The sequence below is a fragment of the Mya arenaria genome, chromosome 9, assembly GCF_026914265.1.
Source record: "Mya arenaria isolate MELC-2E11 chromosome 9, ASM2691426v1".
Lineage (NCBI taxonomy): Eukaryota > Metazoa > Mollusca > Bivalvia > Myida > Myidae > Mya > Mya arenaria.
In genome coordinates, this window is record NC_069130.1 from 56,743,096 (window position 1) to 56,760,391 (window position 17,296).

The window sequence follows — 17,296 nt, forward strand, 5'->3', positions numbered from 1 at the left end:
TGTTCAGATGATGACTGATATTTGCAGATAAACATGCATCCTCGAGTTGTGACCTTGACCTTTGACCTCAAAATCCAACAGTGGTCATCTACTGGTCACCCCCAATCTAAAATACCAGTTTGAGAGCCATGGGTGCAAGCATTGTGGAGTTATCAAACCGACAAGCTTTTTGCTTTCAAGGTCACTGTTACCTTGACATTTGACCTGATGACCCCTAAAATTGATAGGGGTCATCTACTGGCCAGGCCCAACCTCCATGTAATGTTTGATGACCATATGTTTAGGCATTGTTGAGTCATCACTTGAAAAAGGTTTGTCAACCTTTTCGCGTTAAAGGTCACTGTAACATTGACCTTTGAGCAGATGACCCCTAAAATCAATAGGGGTCTTCTACTGGTCAGGCCCCTTAACTTAATAGGGGTCATCTACTGGTCAGGCCCAGTCTCAATGTCAAGTTTAATGACCATATGTACATGCATTTATGAGTTATCACTCGGACAAGCTTTGACAACAGTTTGGCCTTTGAACCGATGACACCTAAAATCAAAAGGTGACATATTGCACTCACTACCATTGATGGCAAAACAGAAGTAACACATTCAGCCTTTCTGATTTTTTTATTTTTTTTGAAAACAGGGGCAGTTGAAACGAAGATCTTAAGCGTTGAATAAACGTAGTACAGGGAACTTTTTACTAAATGATAGTGTTTAATAGCATGTAAAATTGCAAGGCTGATTTGACTTTTCCATTTTTAAGCAGAAGCTGACATACAGGTACTTGTTATCTAGGTATCTAGATCTACATAGTTAGTGAGGATGGTCTGTATCAAAATTAATTAAAAGGGGATAATATTCTCTTTAGTGTTTAGCAACAATTGAATACAATTCCAAATATTTAATTAGAACTAGGTTTGTGTATTTTCCACAACGAAAGTTACTTACCTTTGATTGCAGAATATGAGACACTAGAATTTATTAATTACAAGTGTCTTTTTTCAACAATCTTGAACAATTATCACATTCGCGGTCATGTTTGGCAATTATGGCCAATAATCTGAGGCTCCTGGTCATAAACATTCACAAGAGATGAGTCTGCATGGATGCATTACAGATTACCGATGGTGTGCAGTATTCTGTAACCAGGTTGACCTACATCAGACGCAGGTTATATACGCAAATTTGATTTATCGCTCCTCCTCGAAATATTGGAGCGGCACCCCCTGCCCATGCTGCGCCAGCTCCAAAGCCTCTGTACATATATAAATTCATTATTCATTTCATTTTTATCAAGCTAAGGCTAATGTGTAAAACAAGATCTGTCACAGAGACAGCGCGCTCGACTATTCCGCCGCTTTTCGGTGTATGGATTGAAACGTTTTGGCGAAACTTGCATGGATCACTGTTGGATTAGATTTCAATGCATTACATGATGTGCTGAGATAATTACATTTATGTAATTGTCCAAGGTCAAAGTTATGTTATGTAACAGGAAAGTCGAACTAGTATGGATTGAAGGAAAACAAACACCGTTTGAATGAAAAACGGGCATTTATTAAAATGCCATAAATATTGTTGATTTATTCCAAAGGTAATTTAGAAAAGTTTTCCGAAAAACATATCTGGGTGGACCAAAACCGCCCACCCCTAGACGTATATGTTAACAAAGTGGTCAGAAAGAAAACACACAATTACAAAAACAACATAAAATCTCAAAATTAACAAAGTTTGGTGAACACATTCGGAAGAACAGTAAATTGAATTGGAAAATATTTGAGGTGGTACGCAAACTTTAACGTAAATTCTAAGTCGAAAAAGGGGCATAATTTTGTCAAAATGCTTGATAGAGTTACCTCCTCCTGTGTACAGGTTGGGAGCATGATGGTGAACAAGCGTGCTAAGTTTCAAAGCCAGATGTCAATGGACTTTGAAAATATTTGAGGTGGTACGCAAACTTTAACGTAAATTTTAAGTCCAAAAAGGGGCATAATTTTGTCAAAATGCTTCATAGAGTTACCTCCTCCTGTGTACAGGTTGGGGGCATGATGGTGAACAAGTGTGCAAAGTTTAAAAGCCATATGTCAATGGACTTTGAAAATATTTGAGGTGGTACGCAAACTTTAACATAAAGTGGTTACGCCGACGCTCGGGTGACTAGGATAGCTCTCCTTATTCTTCGAAAAGTCGAGCTAAAAATGTCATCAGAGCAGCCGACGAAGTAGCCGAAGAAGGAGCAGACGTCGAAGCCAACGCAGTAGCCGCCGACGACGACACCATCAACACTAACGCCGCTGATGGTATCCTGGAAGACCGGACGATTGACATCTGATAGCTTTGAGGCAGATCGATCGATCCCATATTCCACTGGATGAGTCGCTACCGCCCCTCTAGACAAAGACGTTCACGCTGATGTACCGCGAACTTCGAGGTCGTAGTGGGTGGCAGCAAGCGAGGTGGCCAGAAGCTCGTCAGTAATGCCGGATACACATACACAGCTCGCGTAACAAGGGTGGTCGCACTTACTGGACGTGGCGAATAAGAAGCAAGAGGATGACCTTCCACGCAAGTGTCAAGCAATTTGGTGATATCTTCACTCCAAGCATCGTCGGTCATGTCCATCCGGCCGATCCCGGCGCCGCCAAAAAGAATTTTAAGATACATGTATCTACAAAAGTGAAGGAAGCCGCTAGGGTGCGCGTCTTTGAGTCCGCAGCAAATATCGTCGAGCGAGATGTGAAGCAGATGGCGACACCAAATGACGTACGTCAGCCTACCAAAGCCTGACAACTTGGCGCGAGCGCCAAAACCATCAAAGACGGCAACACCCAGATGATCCAGCTGACCTTGAATTCCAGTTGGAGCGGGAATTAATCGGCGAGGAGTTCATCCTTGACGATATACGGATGGACGATCAGCGCCATATCAGCGCAGCTACACCACCTCCGACAGTCTAGGAGATTGTTCATAGACGGGAGGGGGCTGGCGACTGCCTACACCCAGAAGGGGGACACATTTGAGTTCCTTCGCTTGTCACTACCCTACCTGCCGACCGTGCACATCGTCCCTACGTTTGAACAACTGAAACTGACAGCAACAGAGGTGGGCGGCCATGTTTATCGGGTCGTCGAGTACGTTGAGCGGTCCTGGATAAGCGGATCCATGCGGCTCCAGAGAACTGGTCTGTGTTCCGAGAACAAATACGAACGAACAGCGACGTCGAGGGATGACATCGTCGCATCAACACCAAAGCTGGTTGAGCAAACCTTGCTTGGCTTCTATGTGTTGGTCCCCCTCCTCCGCGGTGAAACCGATAAGGTCAACCTGCAGATCCGCCTGGTCAGCGAGCATCTGCTCACCCGCATCCAACGTAAGAAGTATGCTTCACGACTCTTCGACGCCTGCAACCGCTACGAGGAGGACTGAATTACTCCTTTCTTCCTAAATTGGTGTTTGCTCACACCTAATAAATTGGACATAATAGTTGCATTAATTGCTAAATATAATAAGGTTGACGAACTGTAAAAATATGTTGACGAAACAACAACCCAGTTTGTACTTTAAAATAAGATAGACGAACTGGTAAGGTGACGAAACATCCAGTACCCCATTTAAATATCCTATCTGTATGATCAATTTATGCACCAGTCAATTGTAACCACGCCCCCCCCCCCCCACCTAGGTCCGGGGGTATACCGGGGATAGCCGGGGAAATGGGCCGTGTTTTTACTATTCAGGTGGCCCCGCAGTGCCGGGTGAATGCGGTGTGGCATAACCGTGAATGATCATAAATCAATCTACATTGATTAATAATATCATCAATGAAAATATTTACTGTATGCATGCTAGCTGTGTTAAGTCAGGTGTGGGTAGAAAATAAGCACATAATATAAATTCTAAAGAATGTATCAATTAATCACGTGTTTTTTTCATTGAGTCAAAACCTAATGAACAAGTTTCAGTTAGTCATGTTTTTAATATATTCTTCTTTAAATGGAAATAATGAGAAATAACAAAGAAATGAATTTATCATCAAAGATTTGTTTTCATATTTAGCGCTTCCGGGTTGCCTCCATTTCGATCAGCCAATCATAATCGCCGTTGCTTACCATGTGACCACGCCTTCCGCCCACCGACCCATTTCACCTCGTGAAAAAGAAACATTTTAGTGGGGTTGTTTGTTGTGTGCGTTCTTGAAAAGCAATCATCAAAATGGCCAGTGCTAAGCCTGGAATGACTCGTGATGGAACGATGCAGGTGACTGCAAAGGTAGGCAAAAATTCACCTTGTCGATTTGTAGTAGTTTGTCGCCAATATTCGACGAACAATTAGTGTTTGCCGGTGTTGAAAACTTGAACATATAGACAATAAAAATGCTGAACTAGCAAGAAACTTGCTTAAATCTTGATGTGAAATGAATGCAGATCGACGAAATAATTGCATGAATCTGATTAACAAAGGACCACTTAAACGTTTAATCTGGTTGCTTTGTTAGAAATTAGTTTAAATCAGTGGAATTTTCTTCCAAGAATCGGACGACTAATAAAGCAATACAAGACAAGATTTCAAGATGGCCGACAGCATTCAGGAAGAAAACTAGTTTGATCCAGATTATTATAATTTTATGCACCTTGAAGACGTTTGCCGCATTTTTTTTTATGTGCAAAATATTTTTGTGTTTTTAAAATATGCAATTCATTGATTGTAAGACCTATTTAATCGTCTATTTTTGTAACAGTTCCCATTGATTTAGCACATGTTAAAACAAGCTTATTCAAGTTATTGCTTTGTTTGCACGAGTTTGGGTCATAAAGGCCCATGCTGACCCAAGATTTTTTTAAATATATTCAAACCATATATTTTCAAACAAGTTTAAGAAAGCTTGTTTTAGTAAAAATATTAAAAATAAATTAAAATAATATTTAATATCTGTTTATTTTTAAATTCACAGCACTTGAAATATATAATGTACACATTTTCATACTGGGCAGTTTGGACACACATTCATTTGCATAATGATGAACAACTTCAAAATGAGGAACAGGAAAGTGCTAGTTGAAAATAGTGATTTTCAGTTAATCTCCGTATGATCAACTTTTTACAGTGATTTCACCCAATTTATTGTCAAATATTCCCAGGTGAAAATGCCCCAAATAGAAGTCAAAACATATCCAGTATGGAGTCCAAATATATGAACTAATTGGTAGGAACGAATTTAACTTCAACCAGTAATCATTCCTCCTTTTATTATATACATATGACTTAATTCACATGTCTAAAAAAGCACTTTAAACTTCATTGTGAAATAGAATGAAACACAGCAATATGTAATATAAGAATATCAATAAATTTACATGACAATATAAGTCATATTTATAATAATAATACCATAAATGTCCACTGTTTTTGTCACGCTAAGCCGTTATCTTGTTGTAAACCTCTAGTTTTGCTGAAAGGCGTTTTGACATGGGGACAATTTGACCTACAACCATTTTATCCATTCTATTCTGTATTTGCTTCATCATGCTTGGAACTAAATTTCACACCATTTTATATGGTCTTTGCACATTTTGTAATAATTTTGTGTCTCCAAAATAAGTTTCGATAAACCCCCACTACCTTTGTTCTAATATCAAAGGCTTCTTGCTTAATCCTTTTGTTAATCTGATAAAATAGGGTCAGTTGACCACAGTAACTCTATATGCATATCTCTGGGTCATATCTAAGCATGTTGTTACAATATCTTAGCATATTGTTGCAATATTGTAGCATATTGTTGCAATATCTTAGCATGTTGTTACAGTAATGGCAGCCATGTTTATAAACTTCTGATATTTTGCTTTATGGTATTTCTTTGTGGACTATCCATTGTGTGCTTAATATATGTTGGTCATCTAGCAAGAAAATAAACGTGTAGAGGCTGTAAAAAGTCTTCCTAGAATTTTATTATTGTTGAAGACTCCCACACAGACAGTTGCAGGGGATAATCTCTCAGTCAGACACAAAACTTTGCAAGGAATAAATATGTACGTTTATAAAATGTTTGAAAAGAGGTGCTAATGAATAAATGGGGTACTGGGGGAATACTGATTTTTGGATCATTAGAAAGAGTCAGGATTTGGACAGATGTGTGTTGTGCGTCCCGAATTGAATTAATTTTGATAAATCCATCCTTTTCTTCCAAATCCTGGCTGCTCTAGGGGCAAGATTAGGACCACATTATTTGAAGTTTTCCACTGTTTCCATTGCTGTGGCACAGATCTGGCCTGTCCGCTGCAATAACAATCTAATTTTTATCATGATCCTTAAAACTAAGTTACTCCCTGTTCATTTCCAGGAGGGTATAGCGCTGTTGAAGGCATCAGGCAAAGACACTCTTTTGGAGATGCAGGGACTTAAGGATGGTGAGAAGCCCCCAGTGAAGAAAGCTGGCACCATGGAGGCAACTGCCAAGGTTAGTATGGACATGCTTGTTAACCCTCTTGATTTATCTGGTCTAATCTTCAATGAATTGAGACATATTGTCTTTGTCCTCGCTCTCCAACTCACTATTATTATAATATTTTTATTCTTCAATCACTCTCAGAGGTGAACTTGGAAACTACTTGAAGGAATAGATTGAAGCTTGTAATATATACTGATGGCAATGTTGAGGTGTGCACCCTGCAAGAATGATTACTCTGGGGCACTTCATTGGTGATATAACTTTGCAATGAAGTGCCCCAGAGTTATCTGGGTTATCAGAGTTTAATGTAACATAAGCTTGTTTGAGAATAATTCATATTATATATATATGATCTATAATAAAATGGGATTGAATAACATAATACTTCTTAGTGATAGTTGAAAAGGTTAATTAATGTTCAATAGAAGTACTTGTAAGCACAAAATGGAAGTGATTGTTTTATTGTAAGAAATAATTGAACCATACGTATGTCTATAAGTTTTTTGTAAGGTCAGTTTACTCATATTTTATAAGAGGTTGTAAAAAGTCTATAAATCTGCCCAAAATAAGGGATACAAAATCTTGAAACATTCATATGAAACTGTTACCTCAGGAAGGCCTAAGTCTGCTGGAGGGTACAAGTCTTGACCCAGACGCCGCAACACGGGGCCAGCAAAAGAAGCTGGATGCCATTGGTGAGGAGGATGCTCCACCTACCAAGAAACCACGCATGTCAAAGGCCACTACCATGGTCAACACAGCCAAGGTTTGTCATATTTTAAAAAATGGAGTGGTTTATGTTTTGTCATAAAAAAGTAACCACTTCTGTGGTCAACACAGCCAAGATACATGTACATAAGTTTTCTCTAGCCATTTTGTAAATGGGGCCTGGACCCTTAGAATTGTAAAAATAGAGACAAAATGTTTGAATTTGTGAATGACCATGGTATATTTTATGACCTTGATTTTGGGGTCAAAGGTTAGGATCTTGTCATCTTTTATTGGAAAAAAATGGGTGCTTTTGAAAGGCACTAATAATATAAATCAATATTAATCAAAAACACATATCTTACAAAACAGTGATCTAATATTCAACTATTGACTTTTCTGCTGATAGGAAGCCAAGGATCTTCTTGGTGCCGCAGCCCCCGACTCGGACGCCATGACACGTGGACAGCAGAAGAAAATTGAAGAAATTCAATCAGAGAAACCGTCACCTAAGAAACCTAAACTTTCAAAAAACACTACAATGGCAGCTACCGCAAAGGTAGGAATGTTCAAAAAGCATGTCCATATGTATAAAGTCATCCAAGCTCAAAACTTAGTGTGTTTTGGGTTACTTATAAGATTTGATTTCAGAATTATATCTTTCATCATTCCATCAATGAACATGCTCAAGACCATTCAAAACACAAGATAAGGAAAAAAAGTTATACTTGTTTTTTATAAACCTGCTATAAAATTGGTTATTTTTTAATTATATAATAATAAATGCAATCACATTATTGCATATTTTTACTTCACAAACTACATTTTATCCAGGAGGGGTCAGCCCTAGTTGCTGGTGAAAAACTCGGGGACACACGACAAGACACAAAGAAAAAGGCTGCGAAACCATCACCTATAAAGAAACACACGACTATTCAGAAAACCCTGGAAGAGGGTAAGTAGTGTGTAAACTTTGGGTACTGATCTTGAGGCCTTAAAATCGTTGTGATACATATCTCTAGATGGGCACCGGTTTATCCAGTGTATTACTATAAGGACATGGCTTTTTGAAATATATTGCAATATGTACTCTGCATATTGTAATATATTGCACAACAAACTCTGCATGTTGTAATATATTGCTCAACAAACTGCATTATTGTAATATATTGAATTACAAACTTGAATATTGTATTAAATGTATTGCATTACAAACTTGCTTATTGTATTACCGGTATATTGCATTCCAAATTCTGCATATTGTAATATATATTGCATTACAAACTCTGCATATTGTAATATATTGCATTACTGCTTTTGGTTTACTGTTGCAGCCTTACAATTGAATAAAGCCTTAGAAATAATAACTTACAAAAGCATCCTGCTAAACATCCAGTTTTATAAAAATGTATGTCTAATTCTCACTTCAAATAAATATTGCCCTATCTCCATTTTCAGCCAAGTATGTTGTGGATGATGTTGATGTGACTGAAGGTCGTAGGCTGCGGTCAACAGGCAAGCCAAAGCCTGCACCAGCTCCTGCAAAACTGAAAAAAGCGGGAACCATGCAGAAGACAGCCAAGGAGGGAAAAGAATTCTTGAAAAGGGGCAAGACGCCAAAAAAGCAAGAGGTTGATGAGGAAGAGGAGGAAGATGTGGAATAGATTAGATCTAAGTAAAGCTTGGCTTATTTATGTCAGTGTTTACTTAGCTCAACTAAGCAAATCTTGGCCTATATAAAGCTTAGGCCATATATTATAAGCTAATCTTAAGAAATGGATGATGATAGGTGTTCTTGTTGTTAGGGTGAAAATGAATAACAGTGAAAAAGACACTGGAAAAAAATAATCTGTGTGACATGTAGATGACAAAAGTGTATTCAAAGACCTATCACAGCGATTTATTCACTTTGTTGTAATTTTTATATCATGTTTAATGAGTTTTTGCTTATTTCATAGTTTTATTTTGTTCTGTGTTCATGTTTAATACCATTATGAAACTGTTTAAGAATATTTTGTTATGAATGACATCTTCAAGATTATTAATTAAATTGCTTATTGTAATTCACCTTAGTTTTAAAGCTTTTTAATTCACTTTAATAAGAAAAGTCCTTCATATTCTTTTAAATTTTGTGTTCCCTCCATATTGATATTGTTTTAATTTTAGTTTTTAATATTTTACAATTTCTAAACTGGCGTGAAATCCCTAATCCATGGATTTGTTTTCAAGTATCGTTGCTTTGTAAAAAAAATGTGCAATTTGTTGTTATAAATAATATTTAGGGCGTTCAAGACATTCAAAGTCATTCTCATCGTAATTTCATTATTTGAATGTATAATATGAACAGTTCTCTTATAAAGGCATTATGGGTGAAATTAAGTGGGTTTTTTTACACATGAGCAGATTATGAAAGCATTTATTTCAAAATGCTGAACAACTACAGTAACCCTTGGCGTGGGGTTAAAGCTTTATGTGCTCCTAAATTAAACATCACTTAGATCTCTACCACTCTTCTGCCCACTAATATGTATATACATGTATGTCCACCTGTGGAACTGGACACGTTCAATTTTTATGTATGTACATGTATATCAACCCGCAGGACTGGAAACCTTTATTACAAACATGGCAGCATTCTCACTATTTATAAAGACAATGCAATTTTGTATGAATCCATTTGTTCATTATACATGTGATTCAGTTCCACAAACTTGACAAACATTTCCTGTTTTGACCAATGTTTGTGAACATTTATTTTTGTTAGTACATGAGGTTAACATGTCTTGGTTCTGACTTTTTGTTGCTGTGACGCTTGATTAACATTATCATAAAAAACAAACAATAACTCGATAAACCGGCAGCTGTTATAAGACTGAGGAATTAAGGAGGCACAAAAAATGATGTTTGAAGAATTTGTAATGTTACACACTGGTTGTGAAATGCACTTTTTTTAATTCTATGTACGACTGTGATGGGTTTTATCTTGACTGTGATTTTATTCCATCTTGTACAGCTTTATCAATTCAACTAGCAGTATTTGTGTTGCTGTTGCGAACACTCTCTGTAATGCCAAGGGAACTAGTGTGACGCACATTGAAGCCAAAAAATAAACGGACCCTGTTCAAAGGTTTTAAAAACAAGGCTTCCAGACTGACTCTAAAAGGACACCTTAAGGAGGATTTTTTTTTTTATAAAAAAAAAAAAAATCGAGCCATGCTTCAAGTAATTTTTATGAGGTTGAACTAAGGTCACATAGTAGGTTATAGGAAAATTTAAGTTTCAATTAGCATATTTATACTGTATATTTGTGACACAGGGAATGTCAGAATTGATGTTTTGTATAAAGCTGTACAGAGGAAGGACATGTATAGTGTAAACCATGTACATGTTGGTGGTAGATTTCCAAAATCAGCTCTATGATTTATTTACTATAGTCATCACTACGTAAATACCTAGTACATATCTGCAGTCTTAATAAAAAGTCATATATATTTCATTTTATGGAGAAGTTTAAAAACAATCATGTTTTAAACTTTTAAGATGTGTATGTTCACTTGATTTAGGGATATTAGTGATGTCCATAACTGTTGTTATTCCTGATGGACTAGTTTTCATCTTTATACCATATTTCCGATGAATGTATTCAAACACATTTCCATCTGTAGATTTAATCATTTTAAGTATTGAATAAAATTTCATGTTTTGTCAATATAGTTCTTTTTTCTAAGAATGATGCAGTTGTTGGTTTTATGTTAAGAACTGCGCGATGATGTTAAGAATTTCAAGTACTAGAACACTAGATGATGATGATGATGATGATGGCAAAATCTTAATTTGAGATCTTTGGAGATTATGAAATGGTGATTATCATGTAAATTTTGGATGATGATGATGATGATGATGATGATGATGATGATGATGATGATGATGATGACCATGACAACTTAAATCAATAAGAGATAACAATAAGGCCATTATCAAGGATGAATCAATTGGAGATCCTTGAAGATTACGCAATTGCGATTATCATGAAAATTTTGCATGATGATGATGACGATAATACTGATGTCAATCATGATGATGATGATGATGATGATGCTGATCTCGATGATGATGATGATGATGATGATGATAGTATAGTTGAATAACGTACAATGTTAAATGTATCAGTAGGAAATAACCAAATTCAACTATGTCCGAATTACGCCCCTTAGATGCAAATCTGCCATGCTATTTCTACTTTCACTTCCTTATTGACATTGACTACAAAGTCTGGAAATGGTATTAAATAAAACGATTTGATGTGTGGTGAACAAAAATCATGTTTATATATAATAATCTATGTCCTGGATACAATGAACGTTACATTTCTTTTATCGAATATTAAATTATGTAGGAATATTAAATTTACATGCCAAATTAGTCATTCAACTACACGTCAATTTGTACACATCACGGAATTTGACTAGTTGATTGTAATGATAAATATATCTCGTAAGCGTAATTTTAACAGGGTATGATCATTATATTGAAGAGATTAAACATACGGTGCAAAAGGTAACTAAAAGTTGATGGGTAAGTTATTTCATTTTTCTAAACAAAATGATTAATCTCTTTCTTAAGATGGGTCATTTGTTCACATGAGTTTATGATGTGTCTTTTGGTTATGTTGTTTTTGGTGCAAACAACATACTTTTCTGTGAGGATTTTTCAAATTGCAGTTTTAGATGAACAAATATCAAATTTAAATTGGAGATTAATTAATCATACATGTATTAAAGGTAAATAATGTCAACATCCATACTTGAGTGTTTTTTCTGAGGAAATATCATTTTTTCTTCCAATTTTTAAAGTAACATTTGCACAAATCTGATAAATATGCTAGGGACTATCAGTTCTTTGCCAAGGACCAATTATTTTAAAATATGCAAGTACTAGTTGATGTATTTAAGCAGAAGATAGTCACTGAACTGATGACTTCCTTGCAGTAACAGTAGACTTGTCTTCCAATGGGTTACACGGACTGGTTGTTACTGCGACTGGGCCTACAAGGCGCCTGTCTGATCCTGTTCATGTACCACGCAACATGGACCAGCCTCCTTTACTTCATCATATTTCTAGGTAAAAGAAACCCACTTGCCTACATGACTTTTCCTGATGAAGGCTTTGGTCAAAACATTGAAGAGTAAATAAAAATAAGTTTTGAAACCAAATGCTTTTTTTGTTCAGATATCAACATTCAACATTTCACTTGCAACTAAGCTTCAAGTACAAATACAAAGTTCAATACTGGTATATTTTGTATACAGGTATATATATATATGTGTGTAGTTTTCCTGTCTGGAAATTCAGACAAATAAACATATTTTATTATGCCCCCTTTTGAAAAAAGTGGGGTATATTGTTTTGCACATGTCGGTCGGTCGGTCGGTCGGTCGGTCTGTCTGTCGGTCGGTCGGAATACCAAATGGTTTCCGATCAATAACTTGAGAACGCTTTGACCGAGGGACCTCATACTTGGTATGTGTATTGGTCATCACCAGCAGATGAACCCTATTGATTTTAAGGTCAGTGGGTCAAAGGTCAAGGTCAGTGTGACCTTTACATGAAAAACGGTTTCCGATCAATAACTTGAGAACGCTTTGACCCAGGAACCTCATACTTGGTAGGTGTATTGGTCATGACCAGCAGATGAACCCTATTGATTTTGAGGTCAGTGGGTCAAAGGTCAAGGTCAGTGTGACCTTAACATGAAAAACGGTTTCCGATCAATAACTTGAGAACGCTTTGACCCAGGGACCTCATACTAGGTAGGCTTATTGGTCATGACCAGCAGATGAACCCTATTGATTTTGAGGTCAGTGGGTCAAAGGTCAAGGTCAGTGTGACTGTAAGCTGAAAAAAGGTTTTCTGATTGTCCATATTTATGCCCCCTTTTGAAAAAAGTGGGGTATATTGTTTTGCACATGTCGGTCGGTCTGTCTGTCTGTCTGTCTGTCTGTCGGTCGGTCGGAATACCAAATGGTTTCCGATCAATAACTTGAGAACGCTTTGACCGAGGGACCTCATACTTGGTATGTGTATTGGTCATCACCAGCAGATGAACCCTATTGATTTTGAGGTCAGTGGGTCAAAGGTCAAGGTCAGTGTGACCTTTACATGAAAAACGGTTTCCGATCAATAACTTGAGAACGCTTTGACCCAGGAACCTCATACTTGGTATGTGTATTGGTCATCACCAGCAGATGAACCCTATTGATTTTGAGGTCAGTGGGTCAAAGGTCAAGGTCAGTGTGACCTTTACATGAAAAACGGTTTCCGATCAATAACTTGAGAACGCTTTGACCCAGGAACCTCATACTTGGTAGGTGTATTGGTCATGACCAGCAGATGAACCCTATTGATTTTGAGGCCAGTGGGTCAAAGGTCAAGGTCAGTGTGACCTTAACATGAAAAACGGTTTCCGATCAATAACTTGAGAACGCTTTGACCCAGGGACCTCATACTAGGTAGGCTTATTGGTCATGACCAGCAGATGAACCCTATTGATTTTGAGGTCAGTGGGTCAAAGGTCAAGGTCAGTGTGACTGTAAGCTGAAAAAAGGTTTTCTGATTGTCCATATTTTATTTTCTTATATAGTAGACAGTAGAAATTTATATGTCACTAAATGCATGAGTTGAAGTATCAGTTTTCAGTGAACATCTAGTTTAATTATGCCCCCCTTCGAAGCAGAGGGGTTATATAATTGCTTTGCACATGTCGGTCGGTCTGTTGGAAGACCAAAGCTTGTCCGAGTGATAACTCAACAATTCCCGGACCTATGGTCATCAAACTTGACATGAAGATTAGGTATGACCAGTAGATGACCTGCCTCATATGCATCCAATGACAAATCAGCTGTCATTTCAGTCCATGCATATTTCATTCAATTGTCCAAATATTTCTGGCAACTTGGCACTCAGGGGGCATAATGTTTGACAAACATCTCTTGTTTTAATAAATGAAGCATTGCATTTAGATAAAGGCCTGTACGAGTTTCAGCAAAGTGATGCCGAAAGTAAATAGTCATTGATGTAATTATGTCAGGAAATTGTTTCTCACAGGTTCATTGATAATACTTCCAAAATACTTGACTGGGGAAAACTGGAAGAGAAATGATACAGAGAAACCTAAAAAGATGAAAGCTATTCTGCAAGAGCTCTACCCCACCCCACCAGAAGAGGAAACTTCAAACCAAGTTGTTCAAGGAGTTATGTCCCTTGTATCATATGCTCCAGAGAATACGGAAAGTTTGAAGAACTTTCAGGTTGTAAAAGAAAATTCCAACTGTTTATTTGCCAAGAAAGCAAAGCTCTGGGGGAGTCCCGATTGGAATGAAAAGTTAAAGCTTGGTAAGGTTCAATGCAAATGTTTGTAATTGTCGAAGTTTGTACGACACTCTTATTGCACCATTTTGTTCCATATATGTTAGATCGGAATTTGCGAAATTTATCATTAAAGGATTCATTTCTTCAGCTAAGATCTGTTTCTTTAAATATCTTGGATGGCAAGTTGAAATAACTGTTATGCCAATTTGCATTATTTTGGTATATATTTGTGTGAATAGACCTTCAACCAGTATTAAACTGTTTAAAACAAAGTTGAGGATATAAACCTATTGGCATCTGTTGTGTTCCTACTTATAAAATAATGTTCAAGTTACAGTCATCAAAATTAGACTTTTGGATGAACAAGCCCGTCTTTTTACATCAGTGCTTGCCATCAAAATCTATCAAGAAGCCCTGCTATATTAAATCCATAATTTGACCATGCCGGAAAGCATTTTACCAGTGCAAGGCTAGCGGTCTTGTGCAAAGTTCGACCACTGAAGTTACTAAGATCTTTTAAAAATATGACCCGAAGGACTGTAAATTAAGCAGGCAGTCTATGTTAAGAGTTCTTTGTCATCTCACAGATCCTGATAATAAGTTCTTGAAATATGTTCAGTATGGTCTGTGTGTATTACCCATTGCGATTTCTTTCATTTCAGAAGGAAACATTTCTAGGTAAGATTTTTACTTTCTGAGGCTGAACTGAAAATAGGTGCGGTCAATATGAGGAATGAGATAATTATTTGGTATGGCATTTTGTTTAAATTATTACAAAGTCAATATTTCTTAATGCTGAACATTTATTTCCTTATTCAAACATGACTTTAGTTAAGACTATGACCTTTTAAAATACTGATTTCCTTTTCTGGCTGTAAAACGTTTTGATTTTCAGTTCTAATGATCATTTTAAAAACCTTTGACCTAATCTTTGTTTTTCAGACTGGTTCCAATGTTCTTAAAGTTCACAATCCTGTGTTCCCAAGAGCGGTTGGATGGATTTCTGCTAGAGCTGCCTGGCTTTCCCTTTGGAAAAGATATTCAGGTAATTTACACAAATTGTTTGCATATGTTTGTAACTGATAAAAAATATCTAGTCCAAATTTGATACTCAGAACCTTTTTTCATGCTGGTATATTTGACAAGTAAAATAACCTAAGCTAAATATCACATAATCCAGAGATCTTTCCTTGTTTCACAATGTAAAAATTCCGATCAGATTAAAATGGCTCACATTGAAATTATATTTTTAAAATATTCTTTGTGATCGAAGCCGTCAATTCCTTGTTTGCTACTGTTTTATGTGTTATCCATTTGCTACTGTTTTATGTGTTATCCATTTTAGTCTCCCAGTAAGCTATGCATGGATACACATGTGCAGTCATTTTGAGAAATAGTAAAGTAATCCGTGGAAATGCTGTATATCTGAAATTATCTTATTGAAAAATCAGAAGAGAAGCATGAATATTTAGATGTACATTAAACTGCTACCTTTTCTATGTATCCTTCCAGGCATTTGGAGATGCCCTTTACAAAGTGCTTGCCATCTTATCAGACTTCGACCCTGCCGGATTTCACTGCATGGACAAATCCTATGTCGGAAAACGTGGATGGGTGTTCGAATTCAACAAAATCACTTTCTTCATTACAACTTTTGCACCATTCTACCCAGAAAATCATGCCAGATACAGTCACGGAGCAGAAAATTGCTACATCTTCTTTCAACCCGAGTTATCATTTGCGTTTAAAGACTTACCTCCTGACACTAGTGAAACAAACTGGACGGAGCCTAAAACAGTACGAGACAGGATACGGATTGCGTTTAAAGAGGCAGGAAGACGTTACACTGTGCCTGAGGATCCATCTTCACCAATGGCTCTGGATATGTTGAGACCCATAAATGAAGGGGAAGGGGTTTATGAGTGGTGGAAAAGTGAAAAGTTCTGATTTTGTTTGGTGTAATGTTTTGTAGAAATTGATGAGACAGGATACAGACTTGTATTTAAAGTGGCAAGGAGAAGTGACACTATCCCTGAGGATCCATCTTCACCAATGGCTCTGGATATGTTGAGACCTGTAAATGAAGGGGAAGATGTTATGAGTTGGGATGAGACATTACAGTCACCCTGCAATAGATACGTATCGATACAACTACATTCCAATACAGTTGTTCCGATATGATACAGATACTTGATATATCAGAATAGTTATAATGTTAATAGCCATTAAGTTTCTAAATATTCTGACGTTGCTGTAAAATTGTTGAAATGTGACTAATAGATCTTGGTTTCGTTGAGATATTTGTTACCGTTTGAATAAACAAAGATGTTCTACTTTATTTCTTTGTCTATAAAATGGCGCTGTTACCCTTTCAGCACTGTTGATTACCGTACACTTGTCTTTGCAACTCCTTCAAATGTCGCTGTTTAAATTTTTGTCATCTTTATATCCGACCAGCTTATGATGATTTTGAGAAAACCTTGCAAAGATGTTTTTCACACAAAGGTGTCACACGCAGGACCCACATCCCTACCCCAAAAGTTAAGGTCACACATGGAGGTTAATCATCATTATTGAGTATTGCATGTACCGGTATGTATTTAGAGAATAGGTGGTCTTGTAAAGGCTGAAACTTTGTCATGCACAGGGAATTTTTAAATAACTTGGCACAGATGTTTGGCACAAGAAGACATGTTGTGTGCAAGAGCTACATTGCTGCCTCAAAGGTCAGGGTCGCACTGTCAGGTTAAAAATAATGGAATTCTGAAAAAATGTGGTTCTG

The 17,296-nt window shown here is 36.9% G+C and overlaps 2 protein-coding genes across 3 annotated transcripts; both read left to right on the forward strand.

The window, feature by feature from the left end:
* Positions 1-4,115: 4,115 nt before the first annotated feature.
* LOC128203315 (uncharacterized) lies at positions 4,116-10,855 on the forward strand. Its single transcript, XM_052904681.1, has 6 exons — positions 4,116-4,262; positions 6,331-6,447; positions 7,052-7,204; positions 7,556-7,705; positions 7,981-8,101; positions 8,605-10,855. Exons 1-6 carry the CDS (start codon positions 4,206-4,208, stop codon positions 8,808-8,810), a joined length of 804 nt encoding a protein of 267 aa, XP_052760641.1. The 5' UTR covers positions 4,116-4,205; the 3' UTR covers positions 8,811-10,855.
* A 536-nt stretch (positions 10,856-11,391) lies between these two features.
* On the forward strand, positions 11,392-16,844 carry LOC128245674 (uncharacterized). Of its 2 annotated transcripts, none has more exons than XM_052963892.1 (6): positions 11,392-11,721; positions 12,135-12,267; positions 14,251-14,538; positions 15,177-15,192; positions 15,457-15,559; positions 16,027-16,844. In XM_052963892.1, the coding sequence occupies exons 2-6, from the start codon at positions 12,156-12,158 to the stop codon at positions 16,459-16,461; spliced, it is 954 nt and encodes a 317-aa protein (XP_052819852.1). In that variant the 5' UTR covers positions 11,392-11,721; positions 12,135-12,155; the 3' UTR covers positions 16,462-16,844. The 2 variants fall into 2 exon arrangements, with proteins under 2 accessions (XP_052819852.1, XP_052819851.1); XM_052963891.1 differs by having other exon boundaries at positions 11,392-11,703.
* The last annotated feature ends 452 nt before the right edge of the window (positions 16,845-17,296 follow it).

Coding starts and splice junctions, on each gene's coding strand:
- LOC128245674 (XM_052963892.1), top strand. CDS start 12,156: ATGGGTTACACGGACTGGTTGTTACTGCGACTGGGCCTACAAGGCGCC. Junction 12,268..14,250: donor TTACTTCATCATATTTCTAG/GTAAAAGAAACC, acceptor TGTTTCTCACAG/GTTCATTGATAATACTTCCA. Junction 15,560..16,026: donor CCTTTGGAAAAGATATTCAG/GTAATTTACACA, acceptor GTATCCTTCCAG/GCATTTGGAGATGCCCTTTA.
- LOC128203315 (XM_052904681.1), top strand. CDS start 4,206: ATGGCCAGTGCTAAGCCTGGAATGACTCGTGATGGAACGATGCAGGTG. Junction 7,205..7,555: donor CCATGGTCAACACAGCCAAG/GTTTGTCATATT, acceptor TTCTGCTGATAG/GAAGCCAAGGATCTTCTTGG. Junction 7,706..7,980: donor CAATGGCAGCTACCGCAAAG/GTAGGAATGTTC, acceptor CATTTTATCCAG/GAGGGGTCAGCCCTAGTTGC.